A 24,984-nucleotide genomic window follows, 5' to 3' on the forward strand; every position below is an offset into this window, starting at 1 on the left:
CTCCCTCCCTTCCCCACACACTGCTTCATTTTCAATTTCAATAAATAACCTTGATTTAAGCGGCAGCGACGTCGACGCCGGCAGCGCAGTCAGCATTTGACCAGCTGCAATACAAACACAAAAGCCCCCCCCTTCCACCCACTCACACACGCACGCGGGCCAGACCGGCCCCCACACACAAACACCTGTCACACGCTCGCTCTCTCCCACTCCCTCTCTCTTGCCAATCTGCAGTCCTCTGCTCTCAGTGCAGCAAAATACGAGAGCGAGGCTCATAAATCAAAACAAAGTTGCACAAACGGAGAGCGCAGGCGCTCTGCCGCACTCTCCCGCTGTCTCTCTCACTCTCTGCCTCTCATCTCTGCCGGCATATATCAATTTAATGGGGAAAGCTGTCGGCAGTCGCTCTCTCGCTGCCCGCTCTCTGCCGCCGCCGACGCTGCCGCTCGCTGTCAGCTCTCAACGTTTCAATTGTCAAAAAGATTCGTATTCGTTCGTTTAGGTTGCCGCTTGCCAAGTATCTGTATCTTTCAGTTTGTTTTAGTCGACGGCCGAACGACGGAACGAAATCATGTCGCACTTTCTTGATTTCCCGTTAGCCTTTTCAACGGTGGGTGTTCAGTGGGTGGTGCAGCAGTAACCAGAGAGTAGTTTACAAGAAAAAAGTCGAAACGAAACAAACTGAAACCAAAAAAACAAAACGAAAATCGAAAGACCCTAAGAGTTCTCCGCGTGGAAATAAATAAACATAAATCTTGTGGCAAGCCGTCAGTAAATCATTAAATTAATAGCCCCAACACACACACACACACACACGCACAGCTGTTGTGTGAGCCAGAGGAAGAGGAAGCAGAAGGAAGTGAAATTGGCGGCAGTTTGACCGCAACAACAACAACAATAACAAATACGCCTGCAACACACACACACGCACGCGTTCGTCATCAGTGGTGGTGCCCCCCTACCCCAAGCCCCCTCTCCCCCTTCGTCGAACCATTGTGACATTTGATTTATTTGACGTGTGTGTTTTTGATAGAAGCTCAACACGAAACTGACACACACACACACATGCATAGCCAAAGAATTTATTTAGTGAACGAAAATAAAATCAGAGTTCTTTTCGCGCACATTTGATTTGGATTTTGGATTTGGAAGTGAAGTGTGACAACGGAAGGGAACCCAAAAAATATACAAATATAAAATAAATTTAAAAAAAACGAAATACAAGCCCTATCAATGGGCAGTCGAAATTAATTGCCAAACAGCCAAAGTAATCTAACCTTCGCAGGGAGTGAGGCCCCCAAAAACACAAATCCTAAATAATTCCAACAAAATGATGCTACACGAGGCCGTCATGCTGGAGATCTATCGCCAGGCGTTAAGTGCGAGGTGAGTGATTCGAGTTTAAATCCGATTCCAATTCCCTCGATTTGTTTGTCCCCTATATTATTATTATATTTGTTTGATTTCCATCGGGAGCTATTTAGTTTTGAAGTAGAGCAGAACATTTTAATAGAGAAATTCGAATTCGAACACCATCATATATCATTTAATGTGAACTTAGGTAAATTTTGAACCAAGTAGATCAAAAAAAGTTTTAAAATGTACATGTAATATGGACTAAAACCATTTTATTAAAACCAAGATCCATTTTATTTAAGAATATTAAGTGCTGCAAGTCCATTGAAATATTTGTTATGGTTTCGGTTTGAATTTGTGCTTGCTCTTAAATAAATCAGAGCTCCCTACCTACCTCTATTACAGTTTTGACCAAAGAATGGTGCAAGTCTATGGGGTTTAAAATGTTTCAGTGTCTTGAAATCTGTTGCGATTGTGACGTATTAAATATTTACCATGTGTTGAGTTCTTGTTTAAAATTTTTTTAAACATTTGTTTAAACGTCAAAAAATTGTAAAACAGTGGTATCTAAATAATGAATAAGCTGCATTGACAAACTTGGCCAATTGTGTCAAATGCACCGAGAATTTCCTGTCTAGTAAAAGACCTTAATATTTTAAATTATCTCTATACCTTTGTAAATTATTACGGTTTTTTTTTAGTTAAAGATAAAAAAGTTTGTGCTAATATGAAATTAAAAAATTATTTTTTTAGTCTCTGGCTTATTATGAAATTAAAAAACACGTGCCGTATTGTCATAAGTATGTTTTCAATCTATATATTGATGGAATGGCTAATAAGACACCTTAGAAATTTATATGTTAAATAGTTAATTATTCAAAAACATTTTATTAATCTTCTTCATAACCAATTTGAACTAATTTATATCATATATTATTTTTTAAGTCTCTTTGTTTAATTAAACTTCAATATGTCATACGATATTTGATACCGCGGATAATATAGAAACTTCCTATGAAACTTCCTTTGATTTAATTAAAAAATTTAATTTACAATAATTTAACTTCCCAAAGTAAAAGATTTTTATTCCAAGGATAAATTAGTAGTTTTTAGTAGAAGTTTATTAACCCTAAAGTATATGGATAATTTGATTAGAGTTGTTTAATCTCCCGTATATCTTTCCCCTATATGTGGTACAGTTCCCTGATTTTGACCCCCGTTCTCCCCATCTTTCCATTCCAGCGAGCTGGCCAGTCCGCGGTGTCAATCCCGGGAGTCCAACACCTCGGCTGGAGCGGGAAATGGGTCTGGCGACGTGCGGTGTCCCTCGAATGAGTCGCACTGCTCGGCCAACGATCGCCTGACCCCGGCTGCCACGCCCACGCCCACGGCTACGCCCATCTCTCCCCACTCAGTGGGTCTTCCGCTGACGGCGACGCTTCCACCCGCGGCTGCAGCTGCCCTGCTGCCACCTCAATCCGCGGCCATGGCTGCCTACCTGGCTGCCGCCCAACAGAATCACCTGCTGCTGACGAATCCCCTGGCCGCAGCGGCTTCCCTGGTCCAACAGGCCACGCAGCAGGCGGCGGCAGAGGAGGTGGAGTCCCCAGCCCTGGACTTCAGCAGAAAGCGACCCACCAGCGATGGCGAGGAGGAGGAGGAGCAGGATCAAGATCAGGATCAGGAGGAGCAGGAGCAGGACCCAGAGCCCGAGCAGGACGCCCAGGGCGACACCGTGCCTCTGGATCTCTCTGTCAGCACAAGGAAGCGGCACGGTGAGGACTCCCCGCCAGCCAGAAAGATTCCCAGGAGCATATCTGCGGACTACAAGTCACCACTGCCTCCGGGCAGCTGGATGCCACCCATTAATCCCTACCTGGCGGCTGTGGCGGCCAAAACGGGGGGATTGGGCAGCACCAAGATGGCACCCAGTGAGGCCTGCAAGGCGCTGGAGAAGATGAGCGAGATGAGTAGAAGGGAAACGCCGCCACCAGTGCCCAGGAACTCCTCAGGCGGAGCAGGCTCGCTGGGATCAGGGATAACGGGAGGAGTAGGAGGTTCCACTTCCGGTGGCCGTCACAGTGCCTGGCAGTCCCATTGGCTTAACAAAGGCGCCGACGCCGCCAAGGATGTGTTCAAGTGCGTGTGGTGCAAGCAGAGCTTCTCCACGCTGGCCAGCCTCACCACCCACATGAAGGAGACCCAGCACTGCGGCGTCCAGATACCCTCGCCCTCCTCAGGCGGCGGAGGAGCAGGGGCACCCCCTAGTGGTCCTCCTCCCTCCAGGTTGCCCACTTCCGCCTCCAATTCGGCCTGCTCCAGCAGCAGCAGCTCCACTTCCAGCTCATCGAACTCCTCCAAATCCGAGCTGAATATGCTGATCAAGGAGACAATGCCGCTGCCCAGGAAACTGGTCAGAGGTCAGGATGTCTGGCTGGGCAAGGGAGCGGAGCAGACCCGCCAGATACTCAAGTGCATGTGGTGCGGCCAGAGCTTCCGATCGCTGGCCGAGATGACCAGTCACATGCAGGAGACGCAGCACTACACGAACATCATCTCGCAGGAACAGATCATATCCTGGAAGTCGGGCGATGAGCGGGAAAGGCCCTCGAATGGTGGAGCTCCTTCGGCAACCACGGCTCCAACTGCTCCTCCTTCGGCAGGTGGAACGGCGCCCTCCGTTAGTGCCGTGCTCACCTGCAAGGTTTGTGACCAGGCCTTCGGCACCCTCAAGGAGCTGAGCAGCCACATGGCCCAGCAGTCGCACTACAAGGAGTCGTCCACTTCCTCGGCTTCTCCGCCAGCTCCTGGTGCGGGCAACTCCAAGAGGGGCAGGCAGAACCGGAATGAAAAGCGCAAGAAGTCGCTGCCAGTGAGGAAACTGCTGGAACTCGAGCGTTCCGGATCGAACTCCAGTCTGGACTCGGCTCTAAAACCTCTAAGGGACTTTGCGGCAGCCACCAAGATCACCTGCGAGAAGTGTGGCAGCAAGATAGAGACCGCCCTGTTTGTGGAGCACATAAGAAAGTGCCTGGGCGAGAGCATTCCCATACCGCCCAGGCGTTCCAATGCGGGAGCGGAGCGTCTGCCAAGTCCCAGTGCGGGAATGGGCGGTGAGAAGCCGCCATCGGTTTTAAATGCCCTGGAGCAGCTCATCGAGAAGAGCTTCGAGTCGAGGGCGGGCAGATCCATGACTCCTGGCGGCTACTCGGAGGCAGGAACTCCACTGGGGGCGAGCATCCTGAAGCGTCTGGGCATCGACGACAGCAGTGACTACACGAAACCCCTGATGGACGCCCAGGCGATGCACCTGCTCCGATCCTCCTACGCCTCGCGGGATCGCAGTGCCAGCGAGTCGAGTTCGGCCAGCCGGGTGGAGTCATCGTACACCCCGGACAGACAGCAGGCCACGCCCCGCCGGACTCCGGATACCCCTGCACCGCCTCCTCCGCCACCACCCACCATTAAGGCGGAGCCGCCAGAGGCGGACGCTTCGATGGGCGGCTCGGGGGAACGGGAGAGCTGCAGTCCCCGTCATCAGATCCACGTGAAGAAGGAGTTCAGCATGGAGGCGAGTCGGGAGAGCCCTCGGTCCGCCAGGGAATCTCCTGCTCCGGAAAGAGGAGGATCTGCTCCAGACAATGGCAGTCTGCTGGCCCTGAACTCCATGTTCGATCAGCTGAGTGGGGCTGAGAACAACAACAACAATAACTCGGGTGAGTGGAAAATAATGAATATAAAGTTTATATTAACAAAGTTAGTGGAGAATGCAATGACATAATTTTTATTTTTTGTATAAAAAAGTTTAAAAATACAGTTGCTTAATATAAATGCATTTAAAATGCATTACCTAAGTGTGAACTTTTTTAAAAATGGAAACTTCAGAAGGATCACAGAAAACAAATTTTAAAATATTCTAATAATCATTATTGGAAGACATAATTATTACAAGGACCTACTTGTTGTTTAGTAATTTGACGAGCAATTGTAAAACACAAAATTACTCGAATCACGTTGACAATAACAAACTAAATTCTTAAAAAAAAAACAACAAAAAAACATACCTTAGGTATGCCATATTTAATAAAAATTCGATTTACTAATTCACCTAATCAATATAAAGATAAATTGCTATAGTTTTTTTTGATTACACTGGTCAAAAGTGTTTTTGGTGCTGATCCATGAATCTTAAATAGTGCCAATACATACAATCTGTTTCAAGTACGCATTTGCAATCTGAGTTTGTATTTGTTAATTTTAATACTCATAAAAAATGTTTCTTTATATTAATTTAGTTCAACTTTGTGAGTTAGTCGTTTCAACTATTTCATATTTTCACTGACCCTTCTCCAATTACTTAACACAACATGTTAATGTTCCCCATGAATCTCTCTTTCAGGACACTGCTACAACAACAACACTGCGAGCAGCATGCCGACCAAGAAACCAAAGGCGCATCCCCTGGCCGCCCTGCAAAAACTCTGCGAGACCACGGATCCCCCTGCCACGCATCCTCGCAGCGGTTCCTCCGGCGGATCCGCTTCAGCCGCCAGTGGCAGCGACCTTGTGGCCTTCAGCTGGGCCTGCAACGAGGCGGTCCTGAGTGCCAGCAGCGGTGCCTCCGGCGGCGACTCGGCCATCATCAAGTGCTCCTTCTGTGATACGCCGTTTGGCTCGAAGGGCGCCTACCGCCACCACCTGTCCAAGGTGCACTTCGTGAAGGACGCTGGCGAGGAGTCGCCCAGGCTCAAATCGCCAGCTGCCCAGAGCCCCAAGTCGCTGCCCATGGCCTCGCCCAAGAGATCGGCCTCCAGGAGTCCGGCGACGGGATCCCAGCAGCAGCCACCTCCATCGCCCACCATCAATCCCTATGACGAGAGTCCGCAGTCCAAGTTCCTCAAGTACACGGAGCTGGCCAAGCAGTTGTCCTCGAAGAATGCCTAAGGATCGCCGGAAGGTTCGGCAAAAGTGATCATCAGACTGGAGAATTGAGAACTTACAGAAAAGTTAGGTCACCTAATTGAATTGTAGCTCTTTTAGCAAACAGATTGGTTGAAAAAAGATTCATTTAACAAAGGTCCATAGTATGGATCTTATAACATATACCTAAAATGAATAAGATCTCTTTTTTTTATGAACCCAAGAAATCTTATGAAAAGTTGCTTGTTTCTAACTTGCATTTCAATTTATAATGTTAAAAATATGTTGTACTAAAGAAATCCTGATCTGTAGCTTAGCCATCAGATGGTTTACATTATTATAAGTTATTATAATCCTTAAAAATCAAATGAACTTCCGAATACTTAAGCGATCCGATCTGTTTGCTAAAAGATACATTTCCTTGAAAAGATACCAACTGATTCCAAAGCCATTGTAATTTCCAATTCGAAACGGAAGTTCCGAAAGCTCTCCGCATTGATTTCTGATCTGCATTTACGCTCTCTCCCTCTCGCGCTCTCGCCAATATTTTGCAGGCTCTCTCGCTCTCCCTCTCTCTTTATCGCTGCACACCCACACACGCTCACAGGGATTTCCCCTACTTTTGCTGAATTCGCCAAGACATTTCCCCAGTCTCTCCTATCTCTCTCCTAAACAAGAGTTTCCCCTCAGCCGGTGACGTCACGGCGATGCTGGTCCGCTTTTTATTGTTTCCCAATCGGACAGTCGCAGTCGGACGTGCGAGCGAGAGAGGGCTAGTGGGCAGCTGGAAATTCAATTACCACCACTTTGACGAACTGCTGTCCATCAAGGCGCGTCCGACAGAGACGGCCATAGTAGCCGAGTGACGAAAGGCGACGACACGAGTTCGTCAAACTGCGATTGGATGGGGGCGAGAGAGACGGAGCGAGCGAGCCCCAGTGGGTGGGGATGAGAGCCAGAGCGAGAGCGGGAGTGGGAGCGGGAGAGTGAGTGAGCACCACAATTGAGTGGCAAATTGGAATTGGATTTCGAATTCGAGTGCAATTGGATTCGAATTGGAGTGCACTCAGCGCAAAACGAGTCAAAGATTATTTATTTATTATGCCGCAGTTCCTGGTCAAAAAACAAAAAGAAAAGAATAGTAAGAAGCGTGCCAAAAAATTCGAAATACTTAAATCTAATAAGCTAAACTAAAACAATTAAATCACTACTCCTAAGCAAATACAAAACAAACGCAACGCAGTATACGTAAAAACAGAACACTTAAAGAAAAAGAGTTGAACTCATTGGATGGAGACTTTTAACAATGCAAATATAGCCCTCATACGAAATAACGAAGCATTGAATAAATGTAAATACTTAGCCAATAGCACTTTCCTTCCATATGTCTAAAGATTATCAATATTTACATAAAGATATAAAGATATAGAAAGTCGAAATCAAAATGTAGCCACAGCAACGCATGTATACGGAAAACAATTTTAAAAATTATATATACACCTATGAACTATATATATATATACAGACCTACCCATGTATACCGGCAACTCCAGTCTCAACAATAACTAAGAATCTTGAATATCTAACCTAAGATCTAAACCTAAGAGGAGGAGAATGTAAAACATTTCATTATTATCAACACACAATCATTATTGTCGTCGTCTCTCGTCGGGAATGATCTATATCTATGATATATGGTAACTATGTATACGACTTGTATTTGAGTTTTTGTGATATTATTTTTAAAACGAAACCGTTCGCTTCCTTTTCGCCACGCCCCCCGAAACACCCCCTATATATCCTGTAACACCTCCCACCCCGCCCCCTAGATCGTAAGTGTAAGTTATATAAATGCAATAAAGGCGCAGCATTCAAAATACAATACCATGATTTTCTCTCTGCGAACAGGCGAATCTAAATCGAATCTGGACTTGATCTAATTGAAAACTTTGATTCCAAATTAGCGAGCAGTCTGCAATTCAAGAGGAATTACCAACTAATAGCAACAAACGAAGAGTTAAATAAAAAGTTGTATGTTTCCGATTAAAATGGGATTTTTGATTCTCTTTATTGGGGGTAACCGAGGGTTTTTGATAGTTTTAGTCATAGATTGAAGTGAATAATCGATCAACTACTGGGTGTTTTTATTCCTGAAGATACATTCAAGATGCAAGTAGTGAGGACGAGTTTTAATTTTAAGTTATAAAAGTTTGGTTAATGGAGTCCATAATAGGGATATGAATCGGTAACAGTACTATCACTAAAAAACGTATATATTTTATTTCAGGAAAAAATATTTTGCTATTATTTATTTATTTTTAATAATAATATTCAAACTTATTTTTTCGAAAGTATAACAAATTATTGGCATTACTTATTATATAAAAAAAAACGTACATAACAAAATAATATTTAAACATTGGTTTTCTAAAGAACAAAAAAAATTGGTTTTTCTTAAAACAATGGATTTTAATGAAGGTTGATCTATTCACTTAAAACAAATAAATACTTAAGGACCTGACAAAACTTATTCTAATCTTAAAAAATAAGAAGTGAATAATATAATCAAGGTAAGTGTATTATATATGTAAGCGATTCTGTTTTGGAGGTTTAAAATGTGCTGAATTAAATAGAGTCAGTTGTGGAACATTTATTATAATAACGATTATAATCGTTGCAGAGGATCTTTAGTGTGGAATTTCCATATGAATAAAGAGTTGACAGATAGTTTCTTTAAAAATGGAACCTATCACAAAAATGGATCAATATTTATAAGGGGCTAATCTTGATAACCAAAAATAACTATTAACGATTTAAGCACTCCAAAACGAAAAACGTTCCACCAAAAACGATTAAATGTTAAATTTATAACTTGATTATTTTTATTTGCATGTACAATTGTAAGCCCATTTTGACTTGCCATCTCCCAACAGTCGCTCAATTAGCTAATCATGGTTGCTCTAAACGTAGTATTTTAGCCAGCCCTGGGCAGTGGCCTAATCTGCCATTAGGCCGGCTCTTCAATTGCTCCCCAATTGGCCAACATTTCAGGACCGTCCCAAATCTCAGTTAATTGTGGAACGATGGTGCCCGAAAACATGGCATATCAAATTGTAAACTAATATTTGCTAATAAACACGCAGAGTTAATTAAACCTGAATTATGGGGCACATGGTCGTGTTAACTGTGTGGGGTGAGGGGGTGGGAAGTGGGGTGACAGTGGGTGAAAAGGGGGGTGGGGAGGGGAAAGGACGATGCAGGAACAGGAACATGCGCGAAATGCGAACGCGATTCGCTGATTTATGGGCAACAAAGGATTAAGACAACGACATCCAGATACCGATAGCAACTTCATACGCACATCCCCCCAACCCCCCTATATACCCGTCTCTTTCTGCTGGGATATGGCCCTCTCTTTCGGCCGACGTTGATGACGATCCGACGCCAACAAAAATCTCCTCGAAAACTTCAATTGCCAAAGGATTCATTTTCACTTAAAATTTATGATGTGTGCGCCTTGTGGGCGGGCCGAAGCGGTGGGCGGGGCCTTACATACACAGAAAGAAAAACATTCAAATGGGTCAATAAGTAAATAAAGTACAGTGTGTTAACTAAATGAGGCAGGACTTTTATTAAAAAATATTTTTTTAAATATTTTAATCTATCTTTTATTTTTAGAAATCAAACAAAAAGTGAAAATTAAGTTTAAACAAATATAATTTATATTTTTTTTAATATTCTTAGCTAATTAAACCTTTTTGAAAAAATTGGACACATGTAAGCTAACATAACAATATTTTAAAGTATTATAACTAACATATAAAAATAACTTATCTCGTTATAACTTCTTAAAGGTTTTTCAACCAAAATCACACTTTTTGTATTTACTTGACGTACACTTAAGTACAATTAACGAACATTTTACAATTAGTTTTATGTTTTTATGATTTTTAATCATTGTAGACGGCATTCCACGTAGTGACGAATCGCAAGTTAACTTTAACATTTTGTATTGTCTGGACCAACTATTAGAATGATGTATTTTATGAAATTTATAATTATTAATCATAAAACATTAAATTTTTTTAAGAAGATTAAGTTATATTTGATAATCTATTATTACATATAACATGAACAATTTTTTTATTATATATTTCTTTTCTGTGCACAATGTACCATGTACATATGTGATATGCCCCGAGGGAGTGGGCGGTTGGGGGGACATGTGCTCGGTGTCACATTTGTGTTAAGAGATAATTTTTGGAAAATGTTCCAAACAACTTTTCTGGCCCGCCTCAGTTTTCAGTTTGGCTTCATTGATGGCTCGGTTTTTTTGGGTGGCAAGGGGGGCGCGGTCTTTCTTGCCTCCGAAAGTTGCGCACGGGACACCTTTGGGCTGACCTCCCGCCCCCACTCCTCCCCAAAAAACCCACTGCTGCTCCGCTTAATGAGATACAAACACATAAATTCTGAAAAGTGTCATGCATAACGGTTTACTTTTTTGCTCTTTGATAAGCCAACAAAACTGCCGACACTGACACTGCCTCTACGTCTAAGTGGGTGGGTGGGCGTGGGTGGGTGGTGTGTAGGTGGGTGGGCGGAGTGTGGGTGGGTGGCCCAAATGTGAGCGCAAAGTTAATTCCGAGTCCTGAGGCAATAGACAAGGAAATCAAATTTATATGGCCCAAATGTCAAGATCACAAAACGAAGGCAAATATGGGATGAAATTCAAACTAAGGATGGTTCACAAATATAATAAGTAATGCATACATATGTGTTAATTTTAATTAAATTATGCATGAGTTTTTAGATTTTTATTAATATTAGTTATGTAAAAAGAACCAAAAAGTGCTTGACTTTTAAAAATTAAAAAAACATCACTAACTATGATTTATCATTTACAAGGAAATTTCAAAATATACTTTCTAGATTTATTCAACACATTTGTATTAAGATATTTTATTAATTCATAATGTTTTAGACATTTTAAAAATGTAAATATATATTTTGTTATTTATTCTTAAATTAAATATCCTAAAATATTTTAGTTACTATTTATAATGATATTTAAAGCCCTGTTTCTTCAGATATTTAAAAATTTATTTTTGCTTAACCTTTTTTAAAAATGATTTAAATTGTAAAATTATTTTAATAACTATTTTTAATATTTGAATAATTATTTATTAAGACACTTTTAAGTTGATTAACATTTGGTTGTTTTATCATTTTTATTTTTTAAGGAAAATGTATGTTAAACATATGTAAGTAATTTGATTTAATTTGTGGTACCCCACTAACATAAGGAAGCCTTGAAAAGCAGATATTCCTAATCAGGTACAACATTTTCTAGAACATGGTTCTAAATTTTCAATCACATTACTAAGAACCATTTGAAATCTATTTTACTAAAAATGTTATAATTATTATTACATTTATAAGTACATATTATTGAGAAATATATTTAAATACATAATTTAAACGTGTCCTTAAAAGCTGAATCCATTTGCGACTTGTGGCAACGATGTCAATCCGTGTGATAATACCGCCCACCCCAAAGTGCGCCCGCCAAAGGACGAACCCCACTAAATGAGCTTGGAAAATCTCAGTGCTGTGTGCCTGTGTGTGTGTGTGTGGATCCTGGGTGTTTGTGTGCTCATCAGTGAGCCATACGCTTGCCATATATCCTGTGGCATGCATAAAGAAAAGTGTAATAAAATTTGATTTATTGTAGACAAGATTCGAGCTGGATATGTTTTCCTCTTCCCCCGAGTGGGTGGGTGTGTATATATATTTGTGTGCATTCGCATGCTCATTCGCTGCTGCTTCCACGCCTGCGTCTCTCTTACAAGGCGGCGTCTTCCGCCCACCGCCCACCGCCCACCGCCGCCCTCTTTTTTTGGGGGGCCACACACACATATCCTGGCGAATGAAGCCTCGGAATTCCAGCCACCCACTCAGCCACCCCCAAAGCGAACCATGCATCACTCGTCTGGATATCATTCATCTCGTTTGCTGCCGTTTACCTCGGCACATTACCCACTCCCAGCCACCCAAACACCCAAACCACCCACTATCCCAACCACCCCACCACCCACACAATCGCATTCACATTTTCTGACACTTTTGCTAAACTTTCGCACTGCAGGCGTTGTCCTGCGTCCTGTGGCAGTCTCATTAGTCCTCTGGCTTCTGTTCTCGGCCTCCTCGTCGCCATCCTGATGATGGAGGCCCTCGCATTCGTCGGTTGGATCTGAGTCCTGAATCCTGAATCCTTCCAGGATCTCGCATCTGGTATCTGGTATCTGGTGGTGGGTGGGCGTTTCTCAGCTCAGCCTGACTTGGGTTTTTCGCCAGGAAAAGCTGAAAAATCTTGCGATTTCTGGGAAAGAAAGACAGAAAGAGAGAGAGAGGGGCGGAGAAAGTCTGTTTCTGTAATTGCCATTTTGTAATTATTTAACTTCAGAATGGGTTGATGATATCCTGCAAAATGAAAAAGATGATCTACGGTGATTCTGATGTGGAATAGTAAAATAAATAGATTTTAAAAGACTCACAAATTGGAAATATTTTTAAAGCAGAATAACTTTGTTTTAAAATTTAAATTCTATAAATTATAGTAACATTTATAGACTTGAAACCAGGGACTGTAAATAATGACCCAAAAAATCACACAAAAAAAAGGAAAATATCATAGTGATTAGTTTTAGATTAAAACCACTTACAAATTTGAAATCTTTTTGATGAAGCTTTAATTTAAATTTTAAAAAATAAATATCTAATTACATAATGTGTTTTAATGTATTATTTTAAAATGTATTTAGTTTAGCTAACAAAGCTTACTTTATTTTATTTTTTTCCGCGATATCAAGGAGTAGAATTAATAGACCTTAAGACCTTAAGACCTAAAATATTTAATTAATATATTACCAAATTTTGTATTTAAATGTATTGTTTTGAAGTTTATTTAGTAAAGCTAAGGTCCAAATTTTAACAGAGTATAACTTATTTTATTTATTCTCTTAACAATGGTAATTCCGAACCACAAAATACATAAAATCACTTATACGCACTGTTGACACAGCATAAAATATTTTTACATATATTTATTTAGTTCTTAAGTTCTACTTATTGTTTTATTACGGTTACCTTCACTGTTTTGTAAAGTATCCTTTGAAGACATTTAATATATATGTTATTTCCAAATCGTGCTATAAAGTGGATGTGATATCACGCATACGCACAGTTGGTCAAGCACTAAACATATTGTAATATTTGCTAGCACTTTGAAAACGTTTAGTTCGGTTTATTTTATTTTATTTCATTTCATAGGTGTGTCTTCACGGATGCCTGGCAGTGTGAGTTTGAGAACTTTTGCATTATGGTTGGTGGAGACATAAATCAAAATACCATTACGCCCGAAAGGTCCGCCCATATCAGGAGACAACCCATGCTGTGATTTATTAGAAAAACTGCAAGGGAAACCCCCAAAGGGGGGGGGACTGGAAGGGGTGCCAAAGGAAAACAGAAGCAGCAGCAAGAGCAAGAGCCACAGCAGCAGTAACGCGTTTCTTTTGATAAAAATTTTGAACTAAATCAAAACTTCATTTCACATCGGTGCCATTTCTTGCGCCAGGGCCTCAGTTGAGTTCAGTTCAGTTTTCAGTTTTCAGTTTGCCGTTTTCAGTTGAGTTGAGCGAAAACTCCACCCTCGTGCAACAAAAAGCGAGACGAGGAAAAGTGCACAACATCGAAACAAGAAATGGCGGCAAAACTAGAAAATGTAGCCAAGCGGCGGCGAAAGCGGAAAATGCTACACCGGAAAATGATTTAAGGTAGTTTATATGTAGTAAAAAAATATCGAATTTTTAAATTAAATTCAGCATCAAAAAAAACGAATACTGCTTTAAATTTATATTTTTACATGATAAGTTTTATATATAAAAAATATTTTATATTTTACTACTTGTAATAAATGCTAAAATTAATTTTAAAATTAAGAACATAAGAGTAACTTAATTGCATATTAGTTCTTAAAACTATAAGTAATTTAAAAAACATGATTTGCCTCAAATAAGAATTATAAGTAATACAATATTATGAATGATTTTGCACTCAACTATTTATAATAAATGCAATAGAAGTGCTCAAAAATGTATTTTAAAAATTAGTAGATTTAATTGTTTATTTTTAATTATTTTTTAATTGTTTTTTTTTAATTATTTTTTTATTTACATTTTTATTTACATTTTTATTTCCATTACCTAAAAAAATTTTATTAAGGATTTGGCACTCAACTATTTAAAATTAATGCAACAAAATTATTTTGTAGTGCACAAAACTAAGTTTTAGGAAATTTGAATATTTATTTTTAAGTAAAAAATAACCTCAATATCGTTTTTATTTAAAATCTAATTCTTTCCATTAAAGTTCCTGTCACCTTGTGATTTTTTTCCCGTGTAAAGAGAAGTGTTTGGCTGGCGGATTGGGTGCACGGGGCTGCTCGAAGGATGCCTCGTCCTTTCCTCAACGGTGTCGCATTCAGCAAACGACGATGCCGCATCGTTGTCCTGCGACTTGACTCGACAAAATTCACTGCTGGCTGTCAGTTCAATAAATCATTTGCGTTTTGACACGTCGCTCCCTCGCCCCTTTGCCCCTTGGCCCCTCATCCTGCAGCTAACTGCTGCGCCAATGAAAATCCATAAATACAAAAACAAAGCAAAAAGCAGGGCAGCACAAAAAAGAGGGAAATAGAAAAATTCAGAGACGCGAGACGGAGACGGAGATGGAGATGGAGACCGAGAAACAGCCCCAAAAGCCCGGCTTCCAGGCTCCATGTGGGATGCACATAAATTCCAAGCTGTAGGACCGACCAACCCATCGACCCACCGCTTTCCCCGAAGAAAACTCACCCGGAGAGAAGTGTTGCAAGAGCGGAAGAAGAAGGAGACGAACACGAAAACGTTGCCACCGCCGAAGTCCATAGATCAGAGCCCCTTCCCGGTGTGTCTGTACTCCGATGATGACGATGATGATGGGGATGCTGGGGATGATGACGATGTCGCCGCAAGGACGCCTCAAGATGCAGTCGCACCACTCGGAGATGCTCGGCTGGCAATATATTACACCTGGAATGTTGTGACAGGCGAAGGAACCTCTTCAAGCCACCTTGCCACGCCCATAAACAACAGATCCTGGCCATGTCAGCCGCCCACTTGAGGTGTGGCCAAGATGCAGGGGCTACATTGGCTTAAAGGATGCTTTACACGTTAAAAGAATGTCGTTTCGCATGATTTCTTTTTTTTCCTTTTTCTTAAATTTTAATGATTTCCTATAAAGGTTTATCTTAATATTTAATATTGCCTATTGCAAACCTGATCGAAACATGATTGTAAAATTGAAGCTGTCTTTGCGTGTTTTCAAATAGATTTCATTATTTTTGTTGAGCAGAAATCTCAAGAATCTGCTTGCCTATTCCCAATATTGTAGCTTATATAGTTTCCGAGATCATAGCGTTCATACGGACAGACGGACATGGCTGGATCTAGTACACCCTCTACTCTACGAGTAATAGGTATAAATATTAGTTATAAATGAACATTAAATTACAAAATACTAAAATTATACAAACGCTGTACGTTGATAAAAATTAGTACATATCAACCTCATTTTAAAAATGCGGCAAATCCTTCCAGAGGAAGTGAGTTCCTTGTGCTTCAGCGAGTGCACCTCGGTGGAAAAGTTCGACTGCAACTTGCTGATCGTCGGCGGAGATGATTATACGAAGGACTGGCTGATCACCCAGACCAGGGCGATCTGCCCGCCCTTTAAAATCACCTCTTTCATCCGACACTTCGAACTGATCAAGGTGTCCTTTGTCATACCAAAGGTGGTGGACGCTCGTCTCTGTCGCATATTTTACCTCTTTGAAAAGCAAGTGGTGTGTGGTGAAACAATCCCCCCTGGATGAATGCAGTGAGGAGTACCAATCGAAGGTGGTGTACCATGAGGCGGAGAATGTTGAAATAAAGGCGTACATAGACGAAGAGAGCGTAGAAATCACCAAGAACAATTACTCAAAGATCTGCTACCTAGTATTCCATCTGCCGGTGGATTTTTGTCCAAAGATCTAGCCCATCCTTATTTAATTCATTTGAAACCGTTTTTTTAATAATTCCCGTTTTATAATGTGATCAGTTTTTACGTATTTAACCAATTTCTAAAAATCTATGTGACCAATAGATTTAGAACCAGACCCCATTTTGTTTGGAGAAAGCAATACTAAAATCCAACATCGCTTTTAAATATAGAATTATTACCATATGGGAAAAATATTTTTAACGTCAAGTTCTTGAAAGCTAAAAAAAACTTACTAAAAGTGCGATACAGATAATGTATTCGGGAAAACAGGTAGGGTGTTAGAATTTTCTTGTATAACCACTCTGGTTTGGATACTATAGCTTATGTACAACAGATTTAAGGGGAGCTGAAACGAGTTCCATAATGATAAGCACATATGTACCTACACTTTTTATAAATATGCTTCATTCTACTTTTCATAATAGTCTTTTATGGCTTTAACCCTAACCTTGAGTCACCTCGAAAAAAAACCACCATTTATATGTCGTCAAGCATTTGCTGAAGTATAGCGCAAAAGTTTGTGTTATAAATCAAACCCTTTTGGGACATTTATGATCGTAAAGCTGAAAGTAACGAAATAACATTTTGTGCCCGACATGGAGATGAACAAAAGCAGTTAATGCGACGCTGCAATAAATTCATTCGAGCCGAGAAAAGCCGATTCGAGTCGAGTACCCTTATCGCATCCTTAACATTAAAGGAAAGCCTGGAATTGGAATCTGCAGCCCCAATAATCATTCATAAAGCGTTCGTTTTCTTCTTGTTTTCCGCTGTCCGTAGTTAAAATAAATGATTTAATGAAAATATTGAGGTCGCTGAGGAAACACGAAGCAAGTGAATTACAAAAATGATTTAAGGATGGGTGTTTTTGGTCGGGTGGGTGGCCATTGTAAATCACTCGATTAATTACAGACTGTGAAATCGATAGGTATTTCTTCCTTTGTCCGCAATTTTTATATAAATGTATTCGACACAATTTTTGAATAAACAACCGTCTTTCGGGACAATTTTCTTGGTAAGTGAGTAATACCGTTGCGAATTTCTGTTTTAGTCAGTCGGAGATTTTTAAAAGTAATGCTGTAGCTCTATCCAAAATTCGTTGTAATTCCAACCTAAGAGCAATCAACTTAAATAAAATATTTAATGCCTGCCGTAAGCGAAAATAAGGGGAATCTTCTAAACCTGCAAACAAACAAACAGCGGTACAAGCAAACAGAATGAAATGCGCCAAGCGACAATTTCTAATTACAAATTCGCCACAACATTTAACCCGTTTTTGCCGGACACACACACATAACACCTACCGGAGCGTACGAGGATAATTTCCATGCTAAAACACACCTTTTGGACGAAAGCAAACAGAGAGGTTAAAGGGAAAAATTTGTGGAAAAAAGTCATGCAAATAAAGCTCGACTGGGATATTACCAGTAAATCACAGTTCTTATTAATTTAAACGAGCTCACAAAATTCTAAAAAATATTAAAAGGGATGCATGATAAAAAATAACATTTACAACAAAAAATACAATATTCTTACTTAAAATCATGCCCTTAAAAATCATCAAAAATACTGGACTTCCTTTTTCCGCAACTTGAATGTGTAGTATTAATTGCTATCAATTTATATTAACGTACATTTGAATTTTCTTACGTAACCAACACTATAAAATATTGCTTAGACCCTTATATTATATTTTCATTAAACTACAACCCATGAAACATTACCATTTCTGAAAGTTGTTTCAATAAAACATTAAAAAAAAGCTCGTGAATTTAAAATTTTAACGTCATTGTTCCAGACCATATATTATATTTCTTAAATCCATATCCCGATATATACCATTTACACCCTGCAATTACCCGGGAATTCTAAAAAAAGCTCAGCTTGCAACATTTTATGCTGATCCCTGTCAGGCAACAAAACACACATAATCTGCAAAAAGGAAAACAACTGAGGGGGGGCTGAATGGTGGAAAAGAAAAGTGCCAGAGAACTAGGGAAGGATGAACAAACAAAATATTTATGTCTCCAACCCACCTAACTTGCAACACGCTGCCGGGGCGATAAACGTGGAGCTAGCTATAGCTGGCCCAAAGGATGTGGGGTTCGCAGGGGCGTGGCAGAGATCCTGGTGGCTTTTTTGCCACGCTGTATGCAAAGTGCAGGCAACAAACATCAACCAATAATGCAGACGCGATTATGTCCAACCAGGAGCAAAAATAGTTACGGTTACCAGAAGGACAACTCCGGCACCGAATGTGAAGTTGACGCCAGAAGAGCAGGACATTCGCACACAGGGAGGAATCCTTTTCCACGGACACACAATCGCTGAGGGAGCTGCACTCACACAAAGAGCCGAAAAAAAATTAAAAACAAACAAAACACGATGAAAACGACAAATGGCAAGTGGAGAAGTGGAAAAAGAAAAGACCCCACCAAAAAAAGGAAACCTGAACGGCAACTGCAAAAAAACGAAAGTGTTGCACAATGGGCGTTGCTTCAAGTCTCCAGCACTCACTCTCAGGGGGGGTACATTCACCAACACTGTCTTGTGATTTATGTCACTGACGAACACTGCGCAGAAGGTGCATTGAGAGAAAATGATAGAAATAGGGATCAGAAATACGAGTTATTACATTTCTTTAAATTATTTTTGACACTCAACAGCTATGCATTATAAAAATTGTAAACTATTTTATTGGATAATAAAAATATCTTCTTATTAAAACAAATAATCAAATATAATACACAATTTGCATTTTAAATATTTTTTATTTTAAAAACATATTTTATTTTTTAAGTATTCCCATCAATAAGTTTTTTTTATTGTAAGATAATCAGTTTTTATTCGGAAATGTCTTTATTTTTTTGCAAATAATAATTTTTATAAAAAACTAAAAAGTTCTTAGAAATTAAAGATAGGTACACAAGGCAACAGAAAAGATATACATATATATTTTGTTTTAGGATTAGCAATAAATCCTTTTCAAAATCTTCAGCGGTTTAATAAACTTATCCTTTTTATCTATTTTTTCTAAAATAACATTTTGCTATATTTAAGAGAGGAACCTTTTTTTAAAAAAAATAAAAACCAACTTGCGATGACGACAGCGACGACGACAACGACAACATCGAGAGTTCAGCTCGCTGTCTGGCCAACGGGAGCAGCGTAAAAGGCAAAGGCGGCAAGGACGAGAAGGATGCGCGGGCAGGACCTGCTATGATGCCACTGACGAGCACTGGAGGAGCAGCCGGAGGCAGGCCACCTAAGCGCAGGAGGATCCCCATTCCCATTCTATCACCCCCCCTCCGAAGAGAGGGATGCACCACCGAGTGTCCTGGCTGGTTGCCTCTGTATATGTACCAGGATCTGTGTGTGTGCACTTTGGATTTCTTTTGTTTCCTCGGCTGCCATTTCGTTCACTCGCTCGACAGCCAGTCAGCGGCGTCAGCGCCAAGACTTCGACTTCGCCGCCCTGTGTTGTTGTTGTTTGGCCTGCGTCGAAGGACATTTCGCAGAGAGGTCCTTCTAACAAAATTTAATACTTATTGTGCTTCGCCTGGCGTTCGCCGCTTTGTTGCCTGCCCGCTGCCTTCTGCCTTCCTGCATAAAGAAAGGCAAACAGAATTTATGTTGTGACATTTTAAATTGCGCAATTTTTATGAAATCCTTTTGCTGCGCCTCCCCAGCAGCACATCCTTGCGAAATACTCCTCGACTGCAACAGAAATTCTCCACCAATTCGATGCGAATTTTTGTGTGCAACGCTCAAAAAAAAAGAAAAAAATACTACGTTTCGAAGTGGAGTCCTTGCCCAAGTGCGAGGTCCTGCGCGAAGCCGCTGTCAGCCTGGCGTTTTATTTATTTTTATGTTTAGACTCGACTCTCGACCAACGTCCGAGAAAACCGAAAATGTCCGAGCCATCGCCCAGCGAGACGACCAGAGAAAGCAGAAAGCCCCACCATGATTTACGATGATGATGTGTCCTGGAACGCGAGCGCATCTCCACCGAAGGACTCGGCACTACACAACAAAACCCAACGGGAGGAGCTGCAAGATGTCCTGCCCCCGAGGGCCACCCCATATCCCCATCCCCGGCTGCGGCAGCTTTACATATTTGGGCACAAGGAATTCCGATTCCGCCAGCTGAACCGCTGGAATGCACTCGCTCTTTTGGATTTTGAATTGGACTCTCAGGAGTTTACCAACTTGGATCTAACTTCTGCACCGGGAAGGGAGTCTATCGAAAATTATTTACCGGAAACAGCTTTTTAGCTTTATATAGAACATCATAATATTGAACAGTATTTGATAAATATTATTATAAATAATGGTATTTGGGAAAAACTTTATTTATTTTTAAGATTGAAAGTGCACACTGAAATTCAATAAATGTTATCATAAATTGTAGTATCATAATAATATGAAATGGTATCGTAATATTTACCTAGTTCTGTTTTTAATGATGTGTTAAAAATCATACTTAAATAAGTATTTTATAAGTTTAAAATTGTTCTTATATTGAATTAACTTTGCTAAAAAAAAAGTTTTAAGAATTTCATTTAAATGAATATGTATTGCAATGGTATCGATTCTCAACATGAAGATGAGTTTTTCCTTACAATTAAACATTTATAAAACGAAAAACAGTTATAATATATATAATCACATTGGCTTTAAAAAAATTGTTAAATCGAATTGACAAAGTCTGACGAATGACTTCCTCAACAATCAATAGAATCGCATTACTGTGCTACAAACTGTTCGTATTATTTTGCATGATAATTGATTCAACTCCCCTTCGACCAAATAAAATTGCAAATATATGTGAGCGCTTAAAATGGGTGGACTCCTATAATTGTGATTACTTTTTGCTGTGACATTTTTTGGCAAATGCAGCTTTGTTCCTGTTGTGGTTTCCCTTGTCTTTGCACTTGCCGCTGCTGTTAATAAAAATTTACGATTATTGTTTTCACATTTTTCATGTTTGTCAATATTAAAAACATTATTTTTCACACGAATTGGCGTCAATGGATGGATATGGATGCGACGCACATATCGAGATCTGCCCGTCCGACAGACGAAGGATGTGTCTCCGAAATTTTATTGAAATTCGCTGATGGAATCCAGCCCCTCAAAAAAAAAATGAGGGGAAAAATACGAGAAAAACACTCGAATTGCAGTGGAAAATCGCATTCAATCGGTCGCCAGCAGCATACACCACTCATAACTCAGCTCGGTGCGGCGCCAGGGACACCAACATGGACACAAATCCATTGGACGATGGGCATCGACGATGGCATTCCCATTGTTGTGGCGCTGGAGGATTCGATTCGGGACAATTGTCAGGCAATAAATCGATGTGTGTAGGGCTGTAAATTTTTGGCGGATGGCCGATGAAAAAGTGCATATTATGCAATTCGACAATACGCCAAACATGTCGACCTACGCATGAAAGCCACCCCCCAAAGTAACCCCCTTTGGGAAGAGCCACCAGTACGAGTACAGTACCCCCACCCACTCAACCCCTTGGCAATGCAGCGGAAACGGAAACGCGCACACAAGTTCTTCTCTTCTCTCTTCTTCATCTTCGGCCTGCAACAGCGCTTTGCATATCAATGAAAATGCATAAATTTTTATTCGTCCTCAATTTTCGACGGGGTTTTTTCCTTCTGCACGATGCCTATTTGGTTGCACTCGCTGCATCCTTGCCCATTGCCCAATCCTGTCGTCCATCAAGGGGCATAAATCAGTTTGGAGGTAGCGGCCAAGAGAAGCGACACCAAAAAAATACCAAAAAGATTTACCAACACGCATAGCGCAGCTCCGGAAGCTTCGGAAAAAATTGGAGCCCCTCCACCCATTCCCGGCAGATCAGTTCTTCGGGGCAGAACCAGTGACGAAACGTAATCCTTGTCGAAAAACTGCACCAAAGCAAAAACACTGAAAATCCATAAAAATGCATCATAATTTCCTGGACACTCGTGCAACTGGAACTGGATCACCATCGGCAGCATCATCATTGTGTGTAGCATCCAAATGGGGGGCAAAGCTATAGTCAGAGGCGAAAAAGGGGTAGTGGTCACCCGAACAAGCCGCTAAGGAGGTTGTGAAAAAATATCCAGTAGGGTTACTCAGGTCAGAAGATTAGAAATTTCTGGTATAGGAAAAGTTTTTTTTTTATTTGAATATAATGTGATTTAAAAAAATATTAAACTAGTTGTAGGTTAAAAGCTACATATATAAATGAGCATCTCTACCTCCAAATATATAAAAATATACTAAAAATAAATATAAAATATACTAAATACAAATAATACTACAAAATAACTTCAAACTTTTATAATATAAAATATTATTTTTGAATGGTTTATTGTTTATATAAGTTATTTCACATAATTGTGATATTTTAGCAGGATTAAATATATTATTTTAATATTCATTTAATTTTATTGTAATTCATTTAAATATATTTATAAATAAGGAAAAAACTTCTAACTACCCTATTGGTTTCGTTTATAAGGCTCGATTAATAATTTATTAAGCTCTTCGTTAGACAGTTTAAACTAAATTTGTATTATCATCTTTTAAGTTTTCAAAGGTAGTTATGTTCTCGAACAATAAAAACCCTGACTGACCCTCCTGGGCATCATTTACATGCAACAAGCCCCACACTGGCTGCTTTATAAGCCCTGTCGCTGGCCGCACAGAATGGGCCCATCAAAATCAACGGCGTGGCCAATTGGGAAGAGGGAGTGCAGCCTGCCTACCGCAATGCGTTAATAGATTTGCAGTGCCTCCGTACCTGGACCGGTGCCCAGACCATCCAATCGGATTGCATATAATCACAGGATACTCGGTCATTTCGGCGGTGGCCCTTTGTTGTTCTTTTACTTGGCCAAAAAGCGGCCGTAAATTTTACTTCATTCATGCAGACACTCCTCCTAACTCCCACAAAGGAAACATGGAACGGACAGCGAGCCTTTGCACAATTTTGAGTGCATTCGATGCGATACGTTGGCGGCCTGTCCACATGTCATCCTTGCATTTATTTATTGAATTATGACTCTTAAGCCTGCCAAAAAGGTAAACACCAAGAGGAAAAGCAAGGATTGCAGATGAAATACGGCGAAAAATGATGGAGCATTTTCGAGATCGAGTTACCTTTATTGAAATGGAAAAGTAATATAAGTGTTTACTTAGCTGGAATCTTAATAAAATAATGCACTATATAAATGTTTACTGTAATACATATAAGAAATTATATTATTTAGAATACAAATAGGTTGCAAAATATATTATTATTATTATTTTTTATAATGGCTTTACAAGAAATAGGTTTCTATAATATTAATATTTTGTCATTAAGTTTTCCATATAATTTTAAAAAAAACTGCCTAATTTCTTGATATATCATATCATACCACATCATTTCCCCTTTCCTAAAAATCTAACCATATTCTTCCCCTTAGCGGATCTCTATTTGGTCCACGCGTTGTTTGTCTTTCGCGTGCAGCAAAATCAACACGGCGAGCAGATGAAAGAACAGCAGCTGGATTCTTGAGATTTTACACAATTAGCAAATATTTGAGGTTGGCAAACGTCGGCGCTGTCTTTTTAATTGTTTCTAATTTCTAGTGTTGACACGGCGGTGTTGGAAGTGCTCGCACCCAAGACATCTGTCCTAGGAAGCCGTTTCTAGATTGCCGACATCCAGCGCTATCATCTGTTGACTCACACCCACATGTGGAGGATGCGCCCCAGTTAACCGAAATCATTTATAGTGTTGACTTTGGGTGCCATTAACGTTTCATATTCCTGAGCGGAGATCAACATTTTAATTAAGCGAAATTATGCGACCTGAGATTTGGATCTTTGAAGAAGCCGCCGGTTAAGAATCTACAAATTTCTGGTGTAAACTGATTTGACTCCGAATTCGTTTTGAGAATTTCAGTGGGTGAGGCTTAGTTTGTTTTAGGATTTCGTTATAATTAACCGTTGATACTTATAAATGCTGGCTATTGTTCTATTGTTTGAGAATTAAATTGTGATACACTTTTTACAAGGTGTCTTAAGATATCTCTTTTATCTTCCGAACGGCAGAGAGTGTTTACTATTCTGAAGTGATGATTCTGTAAAAAACATATCTCTTTTTCAAATTAAATATCGAGTACCCATTTTAACGAAATTTTATGATTTTATCTTTTTTAAAACTCATGTTGTTAATAGAACATAAAATAAATGAATGTTAACCCTCTATTATACGTCTAAGGCTTTTATTTGTGTTGCTTTTTAATTTTCTTTGTAGAAGTGGAGTTATAAATGCACCAACACTAGTATCACTACTTATAATGGTTAAACTAGCATCACGTTCAGGTCATTAGACGTATCATTATAAACTTATGCTTACAATATCAACAAAATATAAATTTTTTTGTAAACTTCGGACGGGTTTGGCCCAATTCACACAGTTCGTCTCAACTCGATGGACAGATAAGATCTTAAAATCCATCTAACGTTTAGGCTCTGTTGGCCATTGTCAAAATCATCAGTTTCTGTGCGGTCGTC

General features: G+C 40.1%; 2 protein-coding genes across 2 annotated transcripts; both read left to right on the forward strand.

The window, feature by feature from the left end:
* The first annotated feature begins 501 nt into the window (after positions 1 to 501).
* Positions 502 to 8,158, forward strand: tio (zinc finger domain-containing protein tiptop). Its single transcript, XM_017090465.4, has 3 exons — positions 502 to 1,386; positions 2,599 to 5,072; positions 5,756 to 8,158. Exons 1-3 carry the CDS (start codon positions 1,331 to 1,333, stop codon positions 6,298 to 6,300), a joined length of 3,075 nt encoding a protein of 1,024 aa, XP_016945954.3. The 5' UTR covers positions 502 to 1,330; the 3' UTR covers positions 6,301 to 8,158.
* Positions 8,159 to 15,952: 7,794 nt separating this feature from the next.
* LOC139353379 (uncharacterized) lies at positions 15,953 to 16,409 on the forward strand. The gene is made up of 2 exons (XM_070997464.1): positions 15,953 to 16,216; positions 16,272 to 16,409. Exons 1-2 carry the CDS (start codon positions 15,953 to 15,955, stop codon positions 16,407 to 16,409), a joined length of 402 nt encoding a protein of 133 aa, XP_070853565.1.
* The last annotated feature ends 8,575 nt before the right edge of the window (positions 16,410 to 24,984 follow it).

The sequence above is a fragment of the Drosophila suzukii genome, chromosome 2L, assembly GCF_043229965.1.
Source record: "Drosophila suzukii chromosome 2L, CBGP_Dsuzu_IsoJpt1.0, whole genome shotgun sequence".
Taxonomy (NCBI): Eukaryota; Metazoa; Arthropoda; class Insecta; order Diptera; family Drosophilidae; genus Drosophila; species Drosophila suzukii.

Excerpts from the sequence above, each read along its gene's own strand:
- tio (XM_017090465.4), top strand. The coding sequence starts at position 1,331 with ATGATGCTACACGAGGCCGTCATGCTGGAGATCTATCGCCAGGCGTTA. Across the intron at positions 1,387-2,598 it reads CGCCAGGCGTTAAGTGCGAG|CGAGCTGGCCAGTCCGCGGT; the intron begins GTGAGTGATTCG and ends TTTCCATTCCAG. Across the intron at positions 5,073-5,755 it reads CAACAACAACAATAACTCGG|GACACTGCTACAACAACAAC; the intron begins GTGAGTGGAAAA and ends TCTCTCTTTCAG.
- LOC139353379 (XM_070997464.1), top strand. The coding sequence starts at position 15,953 with ATGCGGCAAATCCTTCCAGAGGAAGTGAGTTCCTTGTGCTTCAGCGAG. Across the intron at positions 16,217-16,271 it reads ACCTCTTTGAAAAGCAAGTG|GTGGTGTACCATGAGGCGGA; the intron begins GTGTGTGGTGAA and ends TACCAATCGAAG.